Source organism: Cebidichthys violaceus, unplaced genomic scaffold (genome assembly GCF_023349555.1).
Source record: "Cebidichthys violaceus isolate CVI_PGR_0920_01 unplaced genomic scaffold, fCebVio1.0.p SCAF_10, whole genome shotgun sequence".
NCBI classification, from domain to species: Eukaryota; Metazoa; Chordata; class Actinopteri; order Perciformes; family Stichaeidae; genus Cebidichthys; species Cebidichthys violaceus.
The window spans coordinates 5950246-5973607 of NW_027176263.1; the positions used below are offsets into that span (position 1 = coordinate 5950246).

The 23362-nt window shown below is 41.9% G+C and overlaps 1 protein-coding gene across 1 annotated transcript; it reads right to left on the reverse strand.

Moving 5' to 3' along the window:
* Window positions 1-3344: 3344 nt before the first annotated feature.
* sfrp5 (secreted frizzled-related protein 5) lies at window positions 3345-16580 on the reverse strand. Its single transcript, XM_068722399.1, has 3 exons — window positions 15532-16580; window positions 8649-8726; window positions 3345-4918 (listed from the first exon to the last, which is right to left on the reverse strand). The coding sequence occupies exons 1-3, from the start codon at window positions 16088-16090 to the stop codon at window positions 4590-4592; spliced, it is 966 nt and encodes a 321-aa protein (XP_068578500.1). The 5' UTR covers window positions 16091-16580; the 3' UTR covers window positions 3345-4589.
* Window positions 16581-23362: the final 6782 nt, after the last annotated feature.

Consider the following 23362-nt stretch of genomic DNA (forward strand, 5'->3'; position numbering starts at 1 on the left):
ACTCCACATGCATCGTCAAATGGTCAAAGCTCTGGTTTCAAAATGACATTACTTTATTATCATTCATATTCATCATGACTGAGAAATTACTTAAAGGTTTCTCAGATAGCTGAAACTGGCTTTTTTTTTTTTTTTTTTTGCTCGGGCAAGAATGCAAATGAGAGCAATGTTATGGAAAGCGGCCTTCTCACTATTTGTACCACAAGCAGAACGTTTCTCTGACTTTATTATAGTGAGAAAATGTTTCCTTGGCATGCTCGAGGCCTTTTAAAGGGAGTCTACACGGCATACTTACGCACATCAGCAAACACACACACAACGTAACACTCCATCTTTAATGCGTTTTACTGAGCAAGGCAGGCCAATGCTCTGTGCCAGTACAGTCCTTCTGTCCACGTCTGGCTGTTTCCACCCTCTGTCACTCTGTTCTTCTAATGTCCAACTCTCTCCGTCCACTCTTCCTGTAGACAGGTGGTCTGGTGGTCTGGTGGTTCAGACCAGGATGTTGGCTTTCTGTCTAATGCTGTTTTAATGGTACCTTGTGTGGTGGGTATGAGAGGCATGCTACAACTAATAGACCCTCTTGGAAGTTATACAATAGTCTCTTTCTGTTGTGGTAAACTTGTCAAATCTGATTCACGGGTGTATGAGCATGTGGTTGCATGTTCACGTTCTCACTGGTGTGAGTGTGCGTTCAGGTCTGCATTCATTTAATTTAAGTTAAAAGAAGATAAAAAAAATCTATCATCTCATCTTCTCATGATAAAGTCACATTGTCCAGAAAGTAATAAAAGAATCTTTTTTTTTCTAAATTAGTTTGTAATAATTTGAGTTTCTTTTTACTTGTTTTAAGAAAAATGTAATATGTTGCCAATGGCCAACGCCTTGTCCAAGACAATGAAGTTCAAAACATCAGTAACTGTCGGGCTTTTTGTTGTCTCTTGCCCAGAATCAAAAAGTGAGGGCTTTCTTCCAGTCTCTCTCCACCCATAGGGAAGTTACAAAATCTAATATTGAATATTGGATCACTGGATATTTGTTGTTCTTTCATTGACTTGAGGTTTGAGATTACTGGAAGAGATCAGTGTTTTACAGCCACTGGTTTCAGTCTTGGTATGTATGAAAATGTACCGTAAATGTGATTTTACACTACACACATTTAGGCTTCATTAGCTCATTTACCAAATTAACTTCTTCACACTAGAAAAAAACATTTTTTTAAAAATTAAAAAATCCACACACACACACACACACACACACACACACACACACACACACACACACACACACACACACACACACACACACACACACACTCTCTCTGGGTTTAAAACAGAAGAAGTTATGGAAAAATGGAAAAATGTTGAAATTCACTGACCTAAGTAGAACAAGTGGGTGGATGCAGGAAAGTTAAATGAAAAACATGAACTCCTGGAATGAACGGTATATGATATTGTGTTAGAATGAATATTTTCAACAGTGTGTGAGTGTGCAGGGGAAAGCCAGACAGACGGCCACTATTCAGCTGTGAAAAGGTGCTGCTTATCAGCGCACTGCAATTAAAACGGACAATGTGGCCATTATTCTACAGTTTGTGTGTGTGCGAGCATCAGAAGGATATATCAGTATGTGTGTGTGTGTGTGTGTGTGTGTGTGTGTGTGTGTGTGTGTGTGTGTGTGTGTGTGTGGGGCGGGTGATGCTCTTTCTGCACTACTTTTCTGGACCAAGCCGTGTCATATAATACATGTATGTTTGTTGATTCTGATGCTTGTTTAAATGGTGGTCTCGTTGGAGGAAAGTGAGACAATATGACTGAGCTTGTAGTCATATTTTTCCCACTACGTGTGTCTTTTGTGTGTGTGTGTGTGTGTGTGTGTGTGTGTGTGTGTGTGTGTGTGCGCGTGTGTGTGTGTGTGTGTGTGTGTGCGTGTGTGTATGTGTGTGTGTGTGTGTGTGTGTGTGTGTGTGTGTGTGTGTGTGTGTGTCTGTGTGTGTGTGTCGCTGGTCCCTCATCAGGCCCTCATTAACTTTACTAAGTGACCTTTGAGGAGGTGCTGATGGGTGTCTGTGGTACGGAGCCAAGTTTCTCCCTCATCTCCTTTTTCACCTTAACTCCTTTTTTTTTTGGGGTCTTCTACCACTTTGAGTTCACTGATTTACCATGTCTTGTTTTATGAAATCTGCTCATTGTTTTCCTCTAAGCTGCATGTAATCTGCTACATGAGAGCTGATTCAACTCTGGTCAACACTTTCCAACAAAGGCATCTCCACCTGTATCTGAATTTCTAGCTCGTCCACAGAGAATTTGTAGGTTTTGTGGTCTCCAATAGAGGCCGGCGACCCATTTCCCCTCTTGTTTCTGACATTCCACAGTCTAGAGACAGAGTGTCCACTATCTCCACAATCAGCTGGAAATAGGTCATCACTCTACTGGCGTTCATGCTTCAAGCACTCTCCAAAAGTCTCCACATTTCGGGAAATATGGGACGAAGACAATAAACATTTTACTGTGTCAATACTACTATTTTACTGTGATCCGTCTTTTATTTTGGAGAACAAACTAAATGTTCTAAATGTGTAGCCAAATGGTTTTATTGCAGTGAATTAGTCTGAAGTGATTAAGGTCTGAGTGGTTTCGATAAAGCTGGTCGGATACATTGCAGCCTGCTGTCTGTCTGCGTCACCCCTTCACTCTAACAATAATTACTGGTACTTTTGTAGTCCAGGCTTTGTGTGAAGCTGTGCTCAGTGAGGACCTGGAAGATTTTGGCATCGCACAGAGCATAACTGAGGTTTCACCTCTTCTTCCCCTCTGAAAGGAGAAGTTAAGGTGCAAGGCAGACCATGTGGACTCTCGCAGTCCTCTATGTACCCTTGTTTTTTTTTGGAATATCAACATCGTCAAAATAAAATGAAATTGCCAAAAAATGTATTTAATGTTCTTTAGATCAATGTAAATTAGAACAAAAGAAGAAGCTTTTGTATTGTTTGGACTGTTGGATTGATCAAAGGAAAATAAAAAATGAAAACTAGGGAGTTTCCTTTCCATGACTACATCTGATGCTGGTGGGAACAATTTAATCGGTCAAATGTGAACATTTATTTAATTGCTTTTCTATTTTGTATTGAAAAATTAAACTAATAAGCGTCACACAGACCCAGGAGGGTATGTAGCTCTATATGGAATCAAATAAAAACTGAATTTATTATGTCAGTGTGTGTAAGTGTGCACTTATCTGTTGAACATTTTGTGATGAAAGCAGAAAAAGATTGATGAGTGCACACTTTGTGGTTTAATCGTAATAATAATAAAGAAATGACACATTTTAAAGAAAGATTCTTTATAAAAATTTCAAATATATTTTATTCATTTTCTTTTTTTGTAAAACAAAGATGTATTTCAGTAGCAGAACTACAGTACTTACAGGTTAACTGATTAGAAAATATTGTCAAAGTTAAATCTTCATCTTTTACTGCTACGGCAACAGTGAATTTAGGTGCTATGTATGATTGCTGCTCTCATACAATAAAGGTTTAACTGAAGCAAATTAAAAAATGTAAGTACAAAACAAATAAACATTTGAAGAGTGATAGTGAAAAACAGCGAGTACCAGAGACTTATCAACCCAACATCGTTGGTTCTGTCCAGAGTCTCTTTCTCTCTCTTTCTTTCTCCACTTGTTTTCAGGAAGATGTCTTCTCTGCCTTTACCTCCTTCGCTCTCCAATTGAAAAAGCAAAAAAATATTCAAGTTTCCCTCTTTCAGGCCACAAAAAATGTTGCTGTACAATGTCAGTTGAAGCATCATCCAGTCCTCCAGTCTGTCTCGTTTCATTGGTCTTCTTTCCCAGCAGGGATAAAAGAAAAAAGCCCAGTTTCCTAATCATCTAGTATTCATCTGAATTACCTACTTTTTACATTATTAGAACATACGTTTAAGTGGATCATCTACATGTCTTTGCTTTGATGTTTTTTCTGGGCACTCATTGCACAGCCCACATGAACTGTAGCGTGTCATTTCTCTCAGCTCTTTTTTACACTGAATCAAACCCTGCTTTCCCACTCGGCTCCCTCCCCATTCTGTCCGTCTGGAATCATTACATTATCAAACATGTTGACCTCAAATCTTTAGATTCACATTTCCTAATGCCACTGTCTTGATAAAGTTTCTGTAAGATATCATACAAGTGATTTGTTTTACTACATCAGAAGAGAAAAGTAAAATTATTAAGGAAGATTCCATTAAATTGCGGGCTTAGATCAAAATGTCTGTTTTTCTTCCAAATTGTTATAAAATGTGTGGTTTCTTTGGGGTTTTTATTGTTAGAAGGGAGCTGCAGAGTGTGCAGCTTTCCCCCTCTCCAACATTAACATGTCTGATTCATCTAAGCAGATCAGGACGACCCCCTTGACAACTTGATTCATGTTAAAGCTGAGAAAATAAAAGCTTGGCTGCCCTGCTAACCCTATGTTGCGGTGCTGGTAAGAGATTTTGCAGGGATCTGGGGTTCAGGGACACAGACTTTGGATCTACGTGGAACAGGGTGGAATGTGGGGAGCAATAGCGGATCGTGCAAAGCGAGCCACGTCACTGGAAGACGGTGTGGTAGGTGGGACACTGATGAGACTTCATGTACTTGATGGCGAACTTAAGCTCCTTGCTCTTCTTGTCCCACTTGTGAATGGACATGAGCAGCAGTTGCTGGTCCACTTTGCGGCCCATGATGAGGAAATTGGAGCCCAGGCTGTCGAGCTGGGCACACGGGCAGTTGGCGCCATTCTTGATGTACAGGGTCAGTTTCTTCAGGTCCTTCTTCCTCAGCACACCCTGCTTCAACACTTTCTTCTTCTTTTGTGCTGCAATCAGCTTCCTGTCACCCTTCTCTTTCTTCACCTCCTTGATTTTCATCTTGAGGGCTGAGGGAGAAGAGAGGGAGAGATATTTTTAGGTCTTTATTTTATTCTATAAAACAGATATTTACACCCAGAAGCTGTTAATGTGTCATTCTGATTCCCCTGTTTCTTTCTACTTTGAGCAGCTGTGACATTTCTTCTTCCTGCAAACCAGCACTGCTGTGCCAAAGACGCAGCTGAAGTATTTTACACCTCTCCTGAGTATCATTATTTAAACTCTCCTGTAGCGTATAAAAACTGCATCCTGTGTATGCTTGTGTGTCTGACTTGGGGAAAACCCATAAATGAAAAGGAGGCCATTTTTTTGGAGTTACAACCAGTTTTTCATGCAAGTTGAAGTCAAGTCTTAAGCCCTTGAGCGTGAGTCTAAGTCACAAGTCATTTTAAGCAAATTTCAAGTCTTTCAGATATCTGAATGCTGATCATTAAATGACATGACAGTCAAACATTTTTCCCTCACATTGGGTTGAACATGTTTGTTATATAACTGAGACAAAGTCCTTTCAGAACATAGGCCTATAATTAAAACTTGCAAGGTCTGTCTGGTGCTGTCTTTTTTATTGTTAAAGGATTTTTCACATCAAATCATGAGGCTTCCATGTTTTTACTTTCAAGTTTCAAGTCAAATTAAGCCTTTAGGGAGTACTGAAAGGTTAGAACTCCATGTCAAGTCAAATAGTTTTTGGACTTAACACTCTCTCAGTGTAAAGCACTTGTTCTAACATCGCAATGCTTCTATCTGTATTGAATCACTTTAGTATCATCCTTTTTGGTCTCATTCTTCATATCATTTTCTACGTAACACTTGGTTGTAATAATTGTTTTACATCTCATGCTCCTCCATTGAGATATTGTGCTTACTTTGTGCGTACATTACAGAACAAAATAGAGAGCAGATAACCCTTTGTACACTGTTTTTAGCAAACAAGGAGTTTAGTTACAGCAAACTCTGGTTTATCAACTTCATGAAGTACTAACTTGCGTCTCCCGCGAGCCTCCTGTTTATGAGTTTAACATGTGAAAGATCAAAAAATTGAACTGCCAAGCATTTGAGAGAGGAATTCTCTCGGGGAACGTTTTGACAGGTGAAATTAATCATTGGCCGTGCAAAGGCGAGAGGTTGGTATGAAGCATCGCTATGTACCCAAGCCTGTTGGAAGATCGCCATTTCACTTCTCCCCTGTATAAACATCCCTTGGTACGCTCTGATACGTATACAGTACATGCGAAGCGATAGCATGTTCAATAAGGTATGTGTGTGTTGAGTTGCCTCTCATCCCCATCCTGATTCACATCCAGCTCCTTCACTGAGGGTGTGTGTTTGTGTGGCGCATTTGCGTGCCTCAGTGTGTGTGTGTGTGTGTGTGTGTTTTTTGTTGTTGAATGAATGCATTCATGTGTGTGTTCAGTATAGATAGGAAGGATAGAATAATTGCCCTCCCTGATTCATGTTGAATGCCCACTCATATGCAATGGGCCCCACTGTGCAGCCTGGCCAGTATCCTTGTGACAAGCTGTGCCCACTTCTTTATACAAGCTCACTTTCTTTAAAGTGAGCAGAAGGGGTGTAGAGGAAGAGAAGGAGAGAGAAGTGTGCAGTCATTTTGAGGAGAAACAGGTTTTCTTTAAGCTAAATCAGGCAACCTCCCCTAGCATCCAGGTGTAGGCTTCGCGTTCATGCCCTGCCCGACCTCTTTCTTTTCTACACTTGTCATTTGTGTTAGGCTGCAGGATGGTGCAGCAAGGAATGTGGAGGGATCAGACATCAAAAGTAGTTTATTTTGTAATAAAACACGAAGAGCAAAGATGCTCTGAGGGCAAACGGTGTCCGAAGATGAATAGGCTACAAGATTCATGAGGCGTGAGATCAAGCTGTAATCAGCTATCACCCTATAGAATAAAATTGTCGATTCATTCTTGCCTTGATCTCCAGATCCATACATCACGGTTATCTTGACTTTGATACTCACCCTCATCCAGCCACATACATTATTAATAGCCAATAAAATGTCTGTCTTTGGCTCACTATCTGCTTTCACATTAACAATGTTTCATTCTAATGAAAAGCATCTGATCGCTAAAACCTCATGTTGGAGGATTGAGATATGTAATCCTAAAATTAATCAGACAAATAAATATAGGTAGCGTCGGGATTAATTATGGGTGATGACTCTACGTTTTGGCTGCAGCTCATAGTGTGAGCGATGTGCACAAAGATGTATTTTATTGTTGTTGTTGTTGTTGGATGTGATGTGTGGCCGTATATTAATTCATTATTTATAGTGGGTCGTGTTTTGTTTAGTCATAGGTGTGGGTGATGGCCAGAAAAAAGTTTACGAAACTTCTTCCTCGTCTCTTTTAAACTGCAGATATTTCTTCTGTGGGACACTTCAGCATAGAAATATGGTTTTGCAGAACCAGTCTGGCCACATTTCATTTTTAGTTACAATATCTCACTAATCTGTTCAGAATCATAAGCCATGTTCTTCACGAGTCTCCCAATTTTATGAGTTTTTTTGTCTCCATTTCTTGTTCAATACTCAGAATTGTATGACTGGAGAAAGTAGAGAGAAGTTTATCATTAACTCTAAAGAATGGGGCAGTAGTCCATGCGAGCAGAAGTTCTGCTTCCATTGAGTACAATGGGCCAAAAGCCTTGATGAGCAGAAATAATAGAATACGGTTCTGGCTCCCTATGCAGCTCATTACTGTGGTGAAACTGGACTAAAGTAGAAAGTTTAAAAAATGGTGTTGAATGGACATCTGGGACTGGAAGCCATTATATTAATGTATCACTTTATGAGATGAAAAGGCTTATGCTAGCAGAGGGAATAGTGCAAATTAATGTGTTTTCTGCTCACTCATGTCTGTGCTCATTTAGAATATTTTCTACAAATACCTGCAAGCATATAGTTTAACGGAACATATGAGTTATCGAAAGAGACTGAAATATAAATATGTAATGAAAAAAAATCATAAAGCCCAATACTTATTATTTTTATGTGCACCAACAAAGTAACCTTTCAGTGTTGTTGGCATTGGTGTAAGTATCATGTTTGTCTTTTGAAGCTAAGGCGTACAGTAGCTAACAAAGAACTGTGTGCATAATATTTTAATCTTGATGGATGTTTTTATTGACAATTCTGTGCAAGTGTATGAGTTATTTGACAGAAGTCCTGCTATTTATTTTGCTATAGGACTTTTGCTGTCCTCCACACTGTAATATTATCAGAATACTGGTAATAGGTAGACACATATCTCAGCTTTTAAATAGCTTCTCCTCAAACGCTTTCATTTTTGATTCCCTTCATTTCATTATTGATGTGAAACAGACTTGAAACTCCTAATTAAGGCTGGTGAAAAACATTCTGTCTTCATTGTTGCACAGTGAATCCTGTGTCTGCTCTGAGGCTGGCTTGTCACTCACAAACTCACTTCTTCACGTATAGTGGGCAGCAGATTCTCCACAAGTGGAGGTTGTTCAACATAACATGAAGCTAACCTTTGCCACTTTGAAAGAAAAATTGCAACAGCAGTTTAGCAGCCGATGTCGCCACCTACAGGCAAGGTAAAATTTTCTGCAGTTTTAACTTTTGTGTCGCCTGCAGGCGATGAGTGTTGGAGCTGTAGTTTTCTTCTGACTAAAGAAGACAATAAAGGCCCTGCTGTGCTTTACACTGCCTCTGCTCTCCTGTATGTTACTATCTAGCTCATACTTAACGATGTTACTTACCAAAGTCACTGGCGCAGTAATGCTCCATTATGTTGTCTGCTTTCAGCTCATTGTCACACGGAGGGCACACCTTCGACACTGAGGGGACAGAAAAATAATTTGTCATTAGAAACTAAACCTAATCACATTTCATATGGTTCTTTTATGGCCAGATTAGCTAATATCTAACGGCTGAGTTGAGGTCGTTGTTAGTCAAGTGCAGTCACCAAAACCAAAGCCGCGTTGGTATGAAATCGTTAAGCCCTGAGCACTTTTGAGGCACTTATTTGCAGCCCCCCCCCCTCTTGTCAGAGGCTATTTGCTGCCGAGCGAAGACACGGTCCAGCAGGCTGACTGATGTTTGCCCTGCAATTATACTGGACGAAATGTTTTTATTCTGGCACTTGTATATTTTAGTGGTGCAGGCGTGGTCTTGGCTGTACAGGAAGGTAAATGCTGCAGCAGGAGCAGCTGAACATGGTGAAAAGTGATTCAGTACACAGACGCAGCCAGCACTTAGGCCACACAGCAACCACACATTGTGAAACGGCAAGAAGAAACCGAAGCACCAAGTCCAGTTTATTTTTAACTCAACATTTATGGTCATGCCTGCTTTGCTCAAAAGCATGTTTAGCCTCACTGACTTTGATTTGAAACTTGATTGTTGTTATTGTGCACCCATTCAACATGAGAGAGAAGTACAGGCCCTACATGAAGTCTTTTTTATTTGTTTACCGGAGAATCTTGCTTATTTCTACAGCAGAAACGTATGGAAATATGTTAATTTATCATGAAACTTTGACTTAATCAAACATTTTTCCTTACCTCAATCTGCCACTTAAAAACCTTGCGTTCAAGCCCTCAACCTCTTCTTTCTCAGAAATACAAACACACTCAGACATGCTTCATACTGCCTTGCAATTTTCTCCAAAGGCTCTTCAATATAAAACTTTATTATGACAATTACTACATAAACTCCATGTAATCCCTGAAGGGCTGTTGTAGCAATACACATCCAACATCAGTCCAGAGCCTTGGGCCAGTCAGTAGAACAAGGTATAATATTAGAAATGGTCAGGGAGAGAAGGATGTGGCATATACATCTACCCCACACCACATATATACACCTACAGGGCAGTTAAATATCAGAAGCAGTCTTTTTTTGTGACGTTTGCTAATGGCGGAGCTAAATATTTCTGTCATTCACTAACCACAATATCCAAAATATGTCCAGATCTCTCCCCCCTCTCTTTTTTTTAATGTGTGTCTCACACTTACACACACACATATGATAATTCTAGCACAGTCCAGCCCAGGCCCCTGGGTTAAAAGTCAAGGGTCAAAGGTTATCACCCCATTCCAAACCTCAGCGTCTGGGCAGATAATGAGAGGGGTCAAAGTTTAGCATGCTTCGCTGCTCGGGTCGTGGGGAGGTGAACCCCCTTACCACCACTGAGTGTATGTATGTGTGTATGTGCTCGTATGTGTGTGTGTCAGAGGGAGTTGAACCATGTTCTTGTAGAGTAACTGCCAGTTTTTTTCTCCTCTGAGGGTTCCCATGCATTCACAGGCAGGAGACCTGCGAGGCCTACAGGGTCAGGCCTCTTAATTGTCTGGTGCTGACATGAAGACTGGGACAAGAGCTCGGAAACACACACACACACACACACACACACACACACACACACACACACACACACACACACACACACACACACACACACACTCGGAGCAAGAGATGCCAAAACTCTGGATTTGTCTGTTTTGAATGATTCCCTTGAAGCTGTTACGTCTTATTCAGACTCCACGGTAATTCATTCTGGTTTCACAGGGGTGGTATGTTGGCAGGAGGCCCAGTTACATTGATGCCAGAGCATGTGTCAGGAGAAAGCAGACCCTCCATGAAACTTAGTTGAGCTTGGACCGAAAAACCACCATTTGAATTTCGTTGAGAAATCAATTAAGTGACGACTGCCCACATCACGGTCTGCTCTCCGTCGGGGGAATCAACGTCATGTTTTGATGGGATTCACTGCTGTGAGGCTTGGTGTGTGTTTTTTTTTCCTGGACACATTTCTACCCAGCAAATATTTTGACATTAGGTCATTTATGTAATTTGCCATCAGCTCAAGCAGTTTAGGAATTTTTTGCCTTGTGAAAATTATGTTTTGCTTTGGTTGACTTTGGACCTGACTGCCTCTTGTGTGCTGCTTTTCGTCATCTGCATGCTGGGTTATGGACTTAATCACAGAAACTTCAATGTTTACATTCACAGTGACCAATGTTATGGTATTGTCTTTTAGAGCTGTTGTTCTGGAGGATGAGGCGGTTGGGATTCGATGATTGAGGGTAAGAGGAAAAGGATGATGGGAGTAGTTTGAGCAGGGAGGTGGTCTGTTGGAGAGGCCTGCTGTTAATCTTCAAACAGCGAGCCAGAGTAGAAATGACGTACGGCAAGAGTCCAGTAATTTAACTACACAGCTTCACTTAGTCATAGCTCTGAGGTTAATATCACTTTCTCCATTTCAGTCTCCTTCCCCTGCTCTATCTTTTTTCTCTTGTCCACCCTCTTACTCTTTTCTCCTCTCTTTCACATAACCTGGTTTTCCATCGTATTTTTTAAATCTAGAAAGGCTGATTGAACACAACAAAATGCAACAAATTCATCAAATGATGACATACCTTTGGAAAAGAAGGCCCCATAAAGAATTTCCATTGTGCATCTATGTGAAATTATTTCTCTAATTAGTAGTAATTTTGTAGTTTCAACAACATGATTTTGGTCACCTCTAAGGGACTAAATGTGCAGAAACATCTCGTCCTTTGTCAATACGTGACTTCCAAGATTCTTCTCATTCCTCTCAAACATTCTCTTGGAACACAAGCGCTGTAAATCACATTTTATGTTTGTAACATTTCACAAATTGGCTTAAAATCAATTTCACAGCCCGTCACCTTCACATACATAGCTTCATTCAAAAGACAACCAGATCTATTAATATCATCATCCGAACCGCCGGCCGTGTCTTGTGCCTCGTCCAATGCAGCTGGAGCGTCACAGTGCCTTTTTTTTTGTTGTTGCAAGAAAGTATGCGCGGGTCACTATCCCATGCCTCATTTGGACCTTTTAAGTTACGAGCAGCAACACTTATGACATAAAACGGTACTGTGCCGGAGATGAAATGCAGCGTGTGATTTATGTCGGAGGGCCTAACATCTGTTTAAATGCGGCATGCAGACAGACAGAGGAGGACTTAAACATGGCCCACAGGCAGCCCCCGGGGCCCCGAAAACACAGCACGCTCCTCGCATCTGTAGGAATCCTATACAGAAGAGAAAATACTTCCTCAAAAGGCCGAGGCAGTCTTCCATGCACAGAGCATTGGATCACATTTTCCCTTTCATATATCGGCCAGGCCCACATGAGTAGCACCCATTGTGCTGCTGGGGACCTGACAGCGCTGCCTGTCACCTTTAGCACAGTTGTAACTTACACTAGCCGCATCAATGAGTACGGCGAGGACAGACAATATCTTTCACACCATGCAATTTCAACGACTTTCACTGGACAACGTACATATTGTCTTGAAAAGCATTTTTTGCAGAAACACGCAGTGTGAGTGATGTAGTTTACCCCATGCACTTAAACAGACGGTGCAGAAAACTACCTACATCTGTCATAACTGTTGATTTGCTGATGCTGGCAGCAGCTAAAGGAAGCATCCTTGAATAAGGTGGAGTTGATGGGCAGCACTAACTGTGCTCTGCCAGACAGACTGAGCTCAGCTGGCCTTTTTGGCTCCCTGGATGCCTGAGCCCTCTTTTGTCAGCAGTCTGCTTGTCTTCCCTGGTATTATATCTACAGACTTGTGTTTCACATAATCACACCCCATGGGCCTCTCTTACACACACACACACACACACACACAGGCCAAAAATCATCCATACACACAACCTAAGCTCAGGTGGCGGTGGTGTTTCTCTCAGTTTTGGCCATGACAGAGTGGTGGAAAGTGAATCTGACTCTGTACCGTTAGTTTCCACAGGAGTCCTCGAACCGTGCTATATCATGTAATTGCAGAATAGCTCAGATAGCAACAGGGCCTCCCGGACAGGGAGAGCAGTGCTTAATACCTGTGATTGATCCAAGTCCCCAAGATTCACCTGAATTACCACAAGAGAACTCATTTGATCCTGTGTGAGGAGAATCATTCATGTTCAGACGGTTCCCAGGAAACTCTTCTTCTAAGCTGAATTTCCTTTTTATCATTGCTGGCTGTGTTTGTGTGTGTGTGTGTGTGTGTGTGTGTGTGTGTGTGTGTGTGTGTGTGTGTGTGTGTGTGTGTGTGTGTGTGTGTGTGTGTTGGTGTGTGTGTGGTTTGTTTTAGAGCCAAAAGCTTGTCCTTAGGATGGCCTCATCGGCACATCTGAGAAACTCTGATTCTTAACAAAATGTCAGTGACTGAGCCTTCAGGCTAGAAGTGATATGGGTTCACTCTCAGTTTCAAACACACACTCTGACACACACACGCACACACACACACAAACACACACACACACACACACACACACACACACATACAAACACACATATACAAGCAAATCTTTCAAATCAAATTGTTAAACTTCACCAATATTCTATTTTTGATTTATTCTTTAAACGTTTGATTTAACACATTTTGTCTTTTTTCTCTCTGCATGAAATTGCTGAACTGCAAAGACCTACTCCAGTCATTATTAGATTAGATAGGATCAACAAACAGTTGCCTGTATGATGAGGTGACAGATGAAGTTTAAGCCGCCTCCTTCTCAGAGAGCATGTAAGAGAATGAGTTATGGCTCTGCAAAGCCAAAGTGTCACATAGTTGATTCTCGTCCTACAAAAACAGAACAGCCATTTTCCCTAATGGAACAAGTCAGCACGGCATGAATTCACCAGAGAATCCTGAAACGATTTACAGATATCAGTATGCTGCAAACATTATTGATAAAAAGATATATCACACAATTTATGATTGACGGGACTAAAATGATGTTTTGGCATTATTGGCTTTCATTTTGAGTGCTTTAGTACATTTTGTATATATCAAGTTAAGGAAAACACATTTACTATATGTGAAATATCAAGTGAAATATTACCACACAGGAACATTTTAACCAAAGTAGATGAGAAATTGCGATAAAGGCAGTGTAATAATGGGAATAATAAACCATTTTCCTCAAGCCCTTATTGAAAGCAGGGAGGCAGACACTTTTGTGCTGCAGGAAGCAGCTTTTCTCCTATTCTACACTCTGTCTGCCTCTCTTTACTCTCCCGCTTCCCTCACCTTTCACTTCTCTCCATTCGGCTCTCTCAGGGACAATCAGACTTCAGCCATTCCCATTCTCCGCCTGCCTCTCTTGTCCCGTCATGTCGGCTAATTAGTGGGAGCTCGGTAATTGGCCTTCTAGCTAATTGGCCTGCTGGCTGCCAGACCCAACAAAGGCCTAGCGGGCTGGGACACAGTGGGGACTGTCCCCCTCCACTGTCTAAAGACTCTCATCAACTCCCTCTCTCCCCCTCTCAGCGCTGACTGCTTTTGTGAAAAGGCTGCTTAAGTAGTCACAGTGCACACACACACACACACACACACACACACACACACACACACACACACACACACACACACACACACACACATACACTTTTTTGCTCTCTATGTAGTTCCCTCTCACTCTTTCACAGCTCACTATTCGCCCATATGTCTGTTCTCTTACTTGCTGACTGTGAACAATTATATAATATTTTTTACAGAAACACCAGAGAAGCAATTTTTCTTCTTATTTTATCCATCTTGGGTCTATTTGTACATGTATTGACACTTTGCAGACTAACTTGGAATTTGCATGCATGGCAGCTTTGAAATAAGAAATTCTTCATTCACTCAGTTGTTTGATTGATTAGCTGGTGCTGGATGTCTGCTGATAAAAGTGTGTATGTGTGTATGCACGTGAGTGTGTGTCACCTTTTCAGTTAAGATGTGTTTAACATAACAGTCCATTAATCTTGACTCGGTGAGCGATCTGGCTGTCGGAGACTCTCAGTCTCCTGTCTCTCTCCCTCAGTCTGTCTCCGTCCCTCCCTGAGGCTGGTGCACATGGCAGGGAGCCGTCCTGAACTGTCCACTTACTCAATAACTTTCCCCTGTAGCCTCTTCCTCCTCTTGTCTCTCATACCGACTCTGGTTAGTCTCTCACTTAAACTTTCATCTGTCATCATTCGCTGCGTGGGGAAACCACATGAGCCTCACAGCCGTCTTTGGGCTCTCACTGTTTCTGACTCTGCAGGCTCTTAAACACTCATCTGTCTTAGTAATGTTGTTAGCGAGAGTCCCGGAATTTACAAAGCAGAGACAAACTATTTTTTTATTTTTGGATTTGTGTCTGCACAACACAGGTCATAGCAGTAATTCTTTTTTATTTTTTATGACAAGAGTTTATTTTTGAACCTATTTAAAATACTTGATATTGATATTGCTTGCTAAAATGCACATATATTAATGATTAAAAAGGTATTTGCACAATATAAATCATTTTTGGACAGAATACTAACAAGCTACAGCACGCTTTTTATGCTGGAAACATTTAAAAAAATTTGTATTGACTTGAATTGATTGTATTGTGGTTACTGAGCTTGTCACTTGACTTTTAGTGTTTTGTAAAAACATTGAAATTACGGGTGGTGCAAAATGTCAAGCTAACTCAAGTAAATTCAACTTCTTTAATTAAGGTCCATTCTAAAATGAAAGTTACTTCCACCATTGTGGACTAGTAACTTGTATGTGCTTGTAAATCATTTTGTGTGTGAGTATGCTTGAATGAGGGTGTGTGTTGGAGTGTGTGTATGTGCACATAGCTGCCCTACCTGGTGGCTGGGTCGCGTGGTTCCCAGTGAACTGCATGGGGATGCAGAGGTCATTATCAATGGGAAACTTGTCACAGGTCAGCATCTCTGGCCAGGGGAAGCCATAGGTCTCCATCACTGGAGCACAGCTGTCCCTCACGGCCTCACACAGCGAGCGGCACGGATAGATGGGCCTGTCCAGGCACACCGGTGCAAACAGCGAGCACAGGAAGACCTGGGTATCAGCATGGCACCGTTTGGCCAGGAGGGGTACCCAGCTACCCGCCTGCTGCTTGACCTCTGGCATGGTTTCGTGGTCCAGGAGGTTGGGCAGCCTCATCTTTTTGTAGCCCACATTGTGGCACAGGCGCAGGTCAGCTGGTATGTCCACACACTGGGGCTGCTTGGTGTAGAAGCGGCCATTGTGGAAGTTGTCCGACTGCCAGCTGTAGTAGTCGTACTCATCTGCGGCTGAGGCGGTGAGGAAGAGGAGGAGGAGGGAGAAGAGCGACAAACCCAGTGCCAAGCTGAAGGAGCCCTGGGTTAATGCCCACCTGGGGCTCTTTTGTCCGTGTGCCATGCCTTTCTGAGCCCGAACCAACAATTCAAGAAGGTTGTATCCAAAGTCTCCAAAGTGGCTCAGTGAAGACAAAACGCAGAGTGAAGAGAGGAACAAGTGGGGCAGGCGTACGAGCTGTAATCCCTTTTTTTTGTCCTGAGTATGGACGCTGTGGATTGAAAACAAAGTGTTTAATTCCCTTCTTCCCTGCAGAGTCAGCCCTCTAAGCCTCCCTGAAACACCTCCCTGTGTGTGTGTGTGTGTGTGTGTGTGTGTGTGTGTGTGTGTGTGTGTGTGTGTGTGTGTGTGTATGTGTGTCTCAGGTAGTGGAGTAGGGAGGCAGCAGTCAAGGAAAGGTGAGCACAGGACTGCTTATTTCTAACTTTCCCTGTTCACAATTTCTCACTCTCCTTCCCTCTCCCTCTCTTAGACCTGTCGCCGGCCCTCCCCTGCTCGCTGTCTATCAGTCTGTAGCTGTAATGAGGAGTACCTTAGGTTTTAAGAGGCATTGGTAGCTGCTCTCAGTGGCTGCCTGCCCCCTAGCAAGCACCCAGACCACTCACCTCTCTACTGGCCTCCCCTGCACTCGCTCACAACAGCCTCAGCCAATCACAACCCTGGGGGAGGCTCCCAGTGGCCTTCAGGAAACTCCTCCCACCCCTTGTCCGTGACAAAACCCCTCCTCTACAACAAGTTAACGTGAGAGAAAAAGAGAGAAAGAAACTGTGGCAAGCTTTTTTAAATATAAATCTCTCTAATATGCATTCTTTGGTCAGAAACACACCCACCAAAACTCATAGCAGACATTGTCACCCTCTTAGTCATGTTGTTTTTCTCATACATTTAGAAACCTTCTACCCCTCTTTTACTAAGAGGCTCAACAGCCCTGAACATTTGTCCACACATAAAAAGTTATGTGATGAAGCCTACTCACTTTATTAGCTCAAAACAGTCTGGTGTAACGGGCTTCTACTGGCATCAGCACTGAGAAAATGTACTCTCTCTGTCACACACACACACACACACACACACACACACACGCTCAAGCATAATTGCAAGTGTGAGAAATCCAAGAAAAGAAAGTGAATGAAGTGGGTGGGAAAGAGCCGCACTAAGGCTACTGAGTGTGGGTTGTGCAGCTACAGGTGGCTAGGTGGTTTACCCGCGCTATGGGAGTTATGCTAATGTGTATGTTGGCTGTGAATAGAGGCACGCTGCCCCTCTGTCTCTTTCTATCAGTGCCACTGACACTGTGAGGACCTTCGCCTTGGCAGCAAATTCTCTAGAAGGGTCGCATTCAGATTCAAAGGGCTGTAGCTGTGTGAGCAGGATGTGGGTTCGGTGGCTCACATGGAGGGTGTTCTCGCATCTGGCATTTGATCTGCGTCACGCATTAATGCTGTTCCTCATGTGAATGGGCTGTAAAAGCAGGTTCATACAAATGATAGTGAAGAGTTTTTTATCGTGATAGAAGGATTGTCAGGACACGATCTGGATCATACTGCTGCTGGATACTGCTGGATACTGCTGACACTGAGATAAAGTAGAAAGACATGGGATTTTGGAGTATTATTATTATCTGTATGTGGCAATACAGACAAGGAGAATAAGAAAGCGTGTGTGTGTGTGTGTGTGTGTGTGTGTGTGTGTGTGTGTGTGTGTGTGTGTGTGTGTGTGTGTGTGTGTGTGTATGTGTGTGTGGGAGAGAGAGTGTGTGAGTGTGTGTGTTGTGCAAACAGTCAGAGGTGCACTTGGATGAGAATCAGGGATACTATTGTTCTTTGCCTGTAGTGTAGAAGGGGAAATTCCAGAAACAGCAGTCAGTCCATAAAATCTAATTCAATAAGATGAAATCAAATAGATGAAAATGTGGATCATTATCAGGCCACCAGGCACAGCAATAAAACCCTGCACATTATCCAAGCACCCATATAGTTTTACAGTGTCTCGACCATACTTATTTCACAAGCCAGGGGATTATGAATACAATTACTGCACCTTCTAATCATCTTTTTTTGTACTTGAGAATGGAGTTGAACATTTTTCAGCCTTATCTTCCCGAACTACAGTTAGAATCCCTGTTGACTTATTGGTGTGTTGCAGACACTGCGGAGTGATTTTTCTGGGAATCGAAAAGCTGCCAGCAGAACAAACAAGCTCAATCTTCTCCTGGAGCAGTTCTCATAACCTGCCATGTAGAAAGATGAGATGGTGGTGAGCTGAAATCACCCCTAAAATGCCGTCATCATTACTAAAAGCATCATTGAGTGGATATAAAGAGCTGCTTTGGTTTGATAAGTTTATAGCCAAAGCTAATTGACTACATTTCCTCACCTCTTCTCTCCCATCACTCTGCTCCTGCTTTCATTGTGTTTTGTTATTCATGGATAGAAACTACTCTGCTAACCTTTGCACCACAGCTAATCAATATTACTCACAGCTAATAATCTGTGGACCTCACTCTTTCATGAAGGGCTTGTGAGATTGTCTTGTGCACACCTCGCTATCTCTGTGACATATCGTGTATTCACGTTAGTTCAGTGTTGACCTATTTTAAGACCGCTAGCGTTTCCTCTTGATACAGGCACAGTGTACTGCCTTCAAGTCGGTAACAAAAGTGTCTTTCATGGTAATCAATCAACAATGGTTGTCTCCTCTTGTTCTCCTTCCCCTAACTGGCCCCTGTGGCCAACAGCCAATCAATTCCACTCTTCAGTTTCCAGCCTTCTGATTGGACAAGGGCTATAAGATTAGGGCAAGCCTGTATTGTTGGGCCTAAAGGTTTAGCATGGTTTGAAAAGAGTGTCTCAGCAATTGTATGAGTGTGTGTGTGTGTGTGTGTGTGTGTGTGTGTGTGTGTGTGTGTGTGTGTCATTGTGATTGTGGCCAGACACCCAGATATGCCCTCCAAGCGGAGTTTGAATTCCAAACCACACAAGAAGATGGAGGCGATGATGTGAACGACAACGGACACATCCACATGATGCATGTCTTTCTCCTGCTGGACAAACAAAGTACAGAAAAAGGGTCTTTTAAGTACTTCATTGTACTGGTATACATATGACATACTGTGTATTCTCAGCAGACAAGTAATGTCAGTAAACTCAGTAATCTATTACTATTTTACTCAAATCAGAACAAATAAAAACGTACTGAAATGTTTATTAAATCCAGTATAGTACAGGTGCATTTTAAATAAACTTTTTCTATCTACTGCAATGAAAAGAATGTAGACAGATTTACAACTCACAGCAGACATATCTATGCAAAGTTATGTATCTACAGTGTACAACAAGAACATGTTGTGGAGGAGGCTTCACTGGTCTGTGAAACACACAGACCAGTGTCTCCCACAAATACTTTTTATTTATTTTCCTTTATATCCGCCTCTCTCTCACACACACACACACACTCTCACACACACACACACACACACACACACACACACACACACCCTTAGACTGTAATCTGTGGTAGAGGCAGATCCGCTGAAGGAGACACTTCATGCCACAAGAGGAATTATGTGGACATTTAAATAAATCTGATCATTTTTCACGATGCAAAAGTAACAGGTTCATAATCTGTCAAGTGCAGTGATTAAGACATAGTTTTTTAAAATCTGCCTTCTTAGTTCACCGGGAAGATTTGACTTGCCATGGTGCTCTATTGGAGATCAATAATTCAGCCTTAATACAAGGTGAGAAACACCTAAAGTAGCTTCCACTGTTTGATTATTTTACTTTTAAGCTATAATCGTTTTATTAAAACTGGCTTTCACCCCTCAAACTGTGCATTAGAAAGAAACGGAAGTACACGGTCAAAACAGTTTGATTTCATTAACAGCTCTAGTTTTTAAAATGAGCTGTATAATCTGTGATCTGAAATGTAGTCTGCAATCCATGAGCAATTAATAGAGTAATCTGGCCCCCTTATCCTTTGCAAACAATGTAAGAAGGGTCAGTCAGTCCACAGACCACACTGGATGAAATCAAATAAATCAGCAGATAGCTTTAGTTCTCCAAGAATGTCACAAAAACTGGCAACTCGGGAGCACCAGGAAATATCAGGTTTATACAGTATGACTGAGTTCTGCTTCAGCTCAGCTTGTTCACTAAGCTTTAGGCCAGGAACGACTTTGTCAGTTGGGACCATTGCACGTAGTTGCTGAAATGTGATGACATTATGTTGGAAGACTTTAGCACCACACAGTCACATAGTCTTACACCCATAGATGCGTGTCACAGCGGGCAGTGGTAGAGATATGCTGACAAGTGTTTTCTCGCTCCTGTCTTTGACCTTCTTGTCTTCACCATCACCTCAAGTATTTTTTTTGTTTGATACTTTGCTCCTTTTCTCTGTCTGTCAGAGTCCATCTTCACTCAACACAACTGCTTCTGTTGTTCTCCTTCCAGCATTAGATGCTTCTCTTTTAGGCGTCGGGGCAAACACAAGGGGTCGGAAGGTACATTCAGTCACACAATCAGACAATGTGACAATTTCTCCTCCCTCTGCCCGCCCCCCACACACACTCAGGCACAGACACAGACACACACACACACACACACACACACACACACACACACACACACGCACACACCTCCCTGGACTGTCAACTTAAACCCTTACCACTGGCTTTAGCTTCCCCCAATCGAAGTCTTTGTAAAGGCGCTTTGACCAGATCACCGTCATGGAGCCCAATGTAAAGAGACAGAGAGGAGAAAGGGATACCCAAACTGGAGTGGAGGTTTTTTTTTCTTCATTGTGTGTGTGTGGCCAACATCTAGTCAGCTTCCAGGAAAAAGCTTTGAGTGATGGGAAACCCTCTCTGAATCTTGTGACACACACGGCTCATAAACATAAGAAGCAGCAAACAGACTGTTATTGTAACGGGGCCAGAGATGATGGCTCTCGTCAGCATTTTGCGTCAAACTTGCTACCACGGTGCTAGAATTCACACAATTGGTGCATGTGTGTAAGCGTGAGCACGCTTGCACACATGCACCAATTATATCTCTACATGGAGAAAAAAATGTGTTTCCTCAAACTGGGGTATGTAAGTGTCAGCTTCAGTCTCGTCAGTCAGCTCATTTCAAGCAGCACATGTTGAATGTTTGATCCTGGGATCTCGATTTCGTCGACGGATGCACGTACTTAAGTGCGGCGTAGTCAGCTAGTATGACAGGAAATGAGAAGGGAGAGGAGAACAGGAGAGAAGGTAAAAAAAGGTTAAAAGAACAATGGCGACTATACATCCCCTGAAGAAAATTATTTTTCACAGATCTCTTGACAACAAAGGACAGTCGTGGCACAGTTAGTCCACTTAAAATGTCAACAAACGGAAACTGTTATTGACTTATTTCACCAACTTCATTACAAGCTGGACGGAGTTGATAGTAATCTTCCCCCTGTGACGTTTTTACTGTTTGATCCGTGTATTTTTAAGTAAATGGGAAGGGATCAGTTTAAGGTAGAGATTTGATTTAGTTTTGAAGATTCAACGCAAGCTCAGCGAGTGCCAGGCAGTGAAACCTCACTGTACTGTAATTGTTTTTTTGGAGGGGAGTTTACCTAAAGTTAATTGCTCAAAGCAACCACAGGTCAGGGTGAGCCCCAGCAATTCCAGCTACATTCACATAATGTAGAATAAATAAATGTGGGGCTTTTTGAAATGCTGATTTATTTAAATAAAGGATGTCGACTGTTTTGAAGCTCTCCAGGTTCCTCTTTGACCCAATCCATTTGACTCGCAACCTGTATGTGAGCTACTGTATAGCTGAGTACTTTAGCGCAGCTCTTAGGCTCTGGTGTTGTTCCAAGTGTTGCTGTTCGTAATATGAACCCAACTGTGAGTGAGTTGTGTGTTTAGGCTGTAACTGCAAGGTCCACTGTAATTTATGAGCCGTGGACTTCATTGTAAAACACTTTCCTGTCACTTGATCTGTTTGCTGTTTGTGTGTATGTGTGTGTTTATCGATCCATCTGCTTGTCTTTCAAAATCCCAAATATGTCTGCGAGGACAGTGAGAACCCATTTTTCCTACTCACGCTATCTCTTCATCTTTGTGTGTGTGTGTGTGTGTGTGTGTGTGTGTGTGTGTGTGTGTGTCCACGTGCCTGTCTCTGTAATAGCCGGGGTCAACAGTTAAGGATCAGACCTCACCTCTGTTGAGAAATAGAGAGATAGGAGTTTCAACAAACAGGGAAGGATTTTCCCATATCTCAGTGAAAGATCGCATGATAACATTTTTGGCTGATGGGAGAAAAGGTCTTCAAACTTTAGCATCACTTAACCAAGTATTTATTGTACTGGATGCCTGTGACAACATCCTCTTGTGTGATACATTGTCCAGGTCAGTGACATTGTGAAACTGCATATTTCTACTTTCCTCCAGTCGCGTTTTATGATAAGTTTCTTATTTGAATTGTCATCTGCAGAGCAGCCCTCACAAGGTTATTTTCACAAACCTTCCACGTTTATCAATGTAAACATCTCTGACACAAAGTTAAAAACAAGAAGGTAAGGGCTCTTTTCATGGTGCCATCACAATATACAATTTAGACGTTCTCCAGTGATCAATTCATGGACACAGTGACAGCACTCAGGGCTATTCTACTTCAGGAGGACAATACAATGAAGCTTCAATTAGATGGAAAATATGAACTAAGTCTTTTTTACCTCAGGCAGACAAAACAGCAACTTAAGGTCGACTGAACCACCTTATTTTAACCCCCTCTTATTTAGCATTCATAAGCAGCAGATAACCATTGAACTACATTGCATTACATTCATTCGGCAGACGCTTGTACAAGGCAGCTTCAAATAATAAGTGTATTCAAACTCAAAAGGAGCAAGAGCTGGATGTCATCATCAACTGGAAATGCTTTGTTTATTGTCTTAACAACTATAACTCCACCTATGAAGCATGATTGAGTGGTGTGTAAACTGTTAAGGCAAGTTTCACAACGCACACACACACACACACACACACACACACACACACACACACACACACACACACTATGATATAGTTGTAGTTATATAGTCATACTGTATGTCTTCAGTATTTGTAAATAGATTAATAAAAGTTTTGATTTGAGCTGTGAATGATTTGTACATGTTTATAAATTCATCAATCTGTTGATATTACAAGTATAAGTACAAGTCTAATGTGTGAATATTAGAATTAACATGCGCATTCTTTAGCCAGTGGGCGACTTAGACTGGGATTAATCCATTACTAATGTTCTTTTATAGCAACGACTGTATATTTTAGCAGTCCTTGAGCAAAGCACA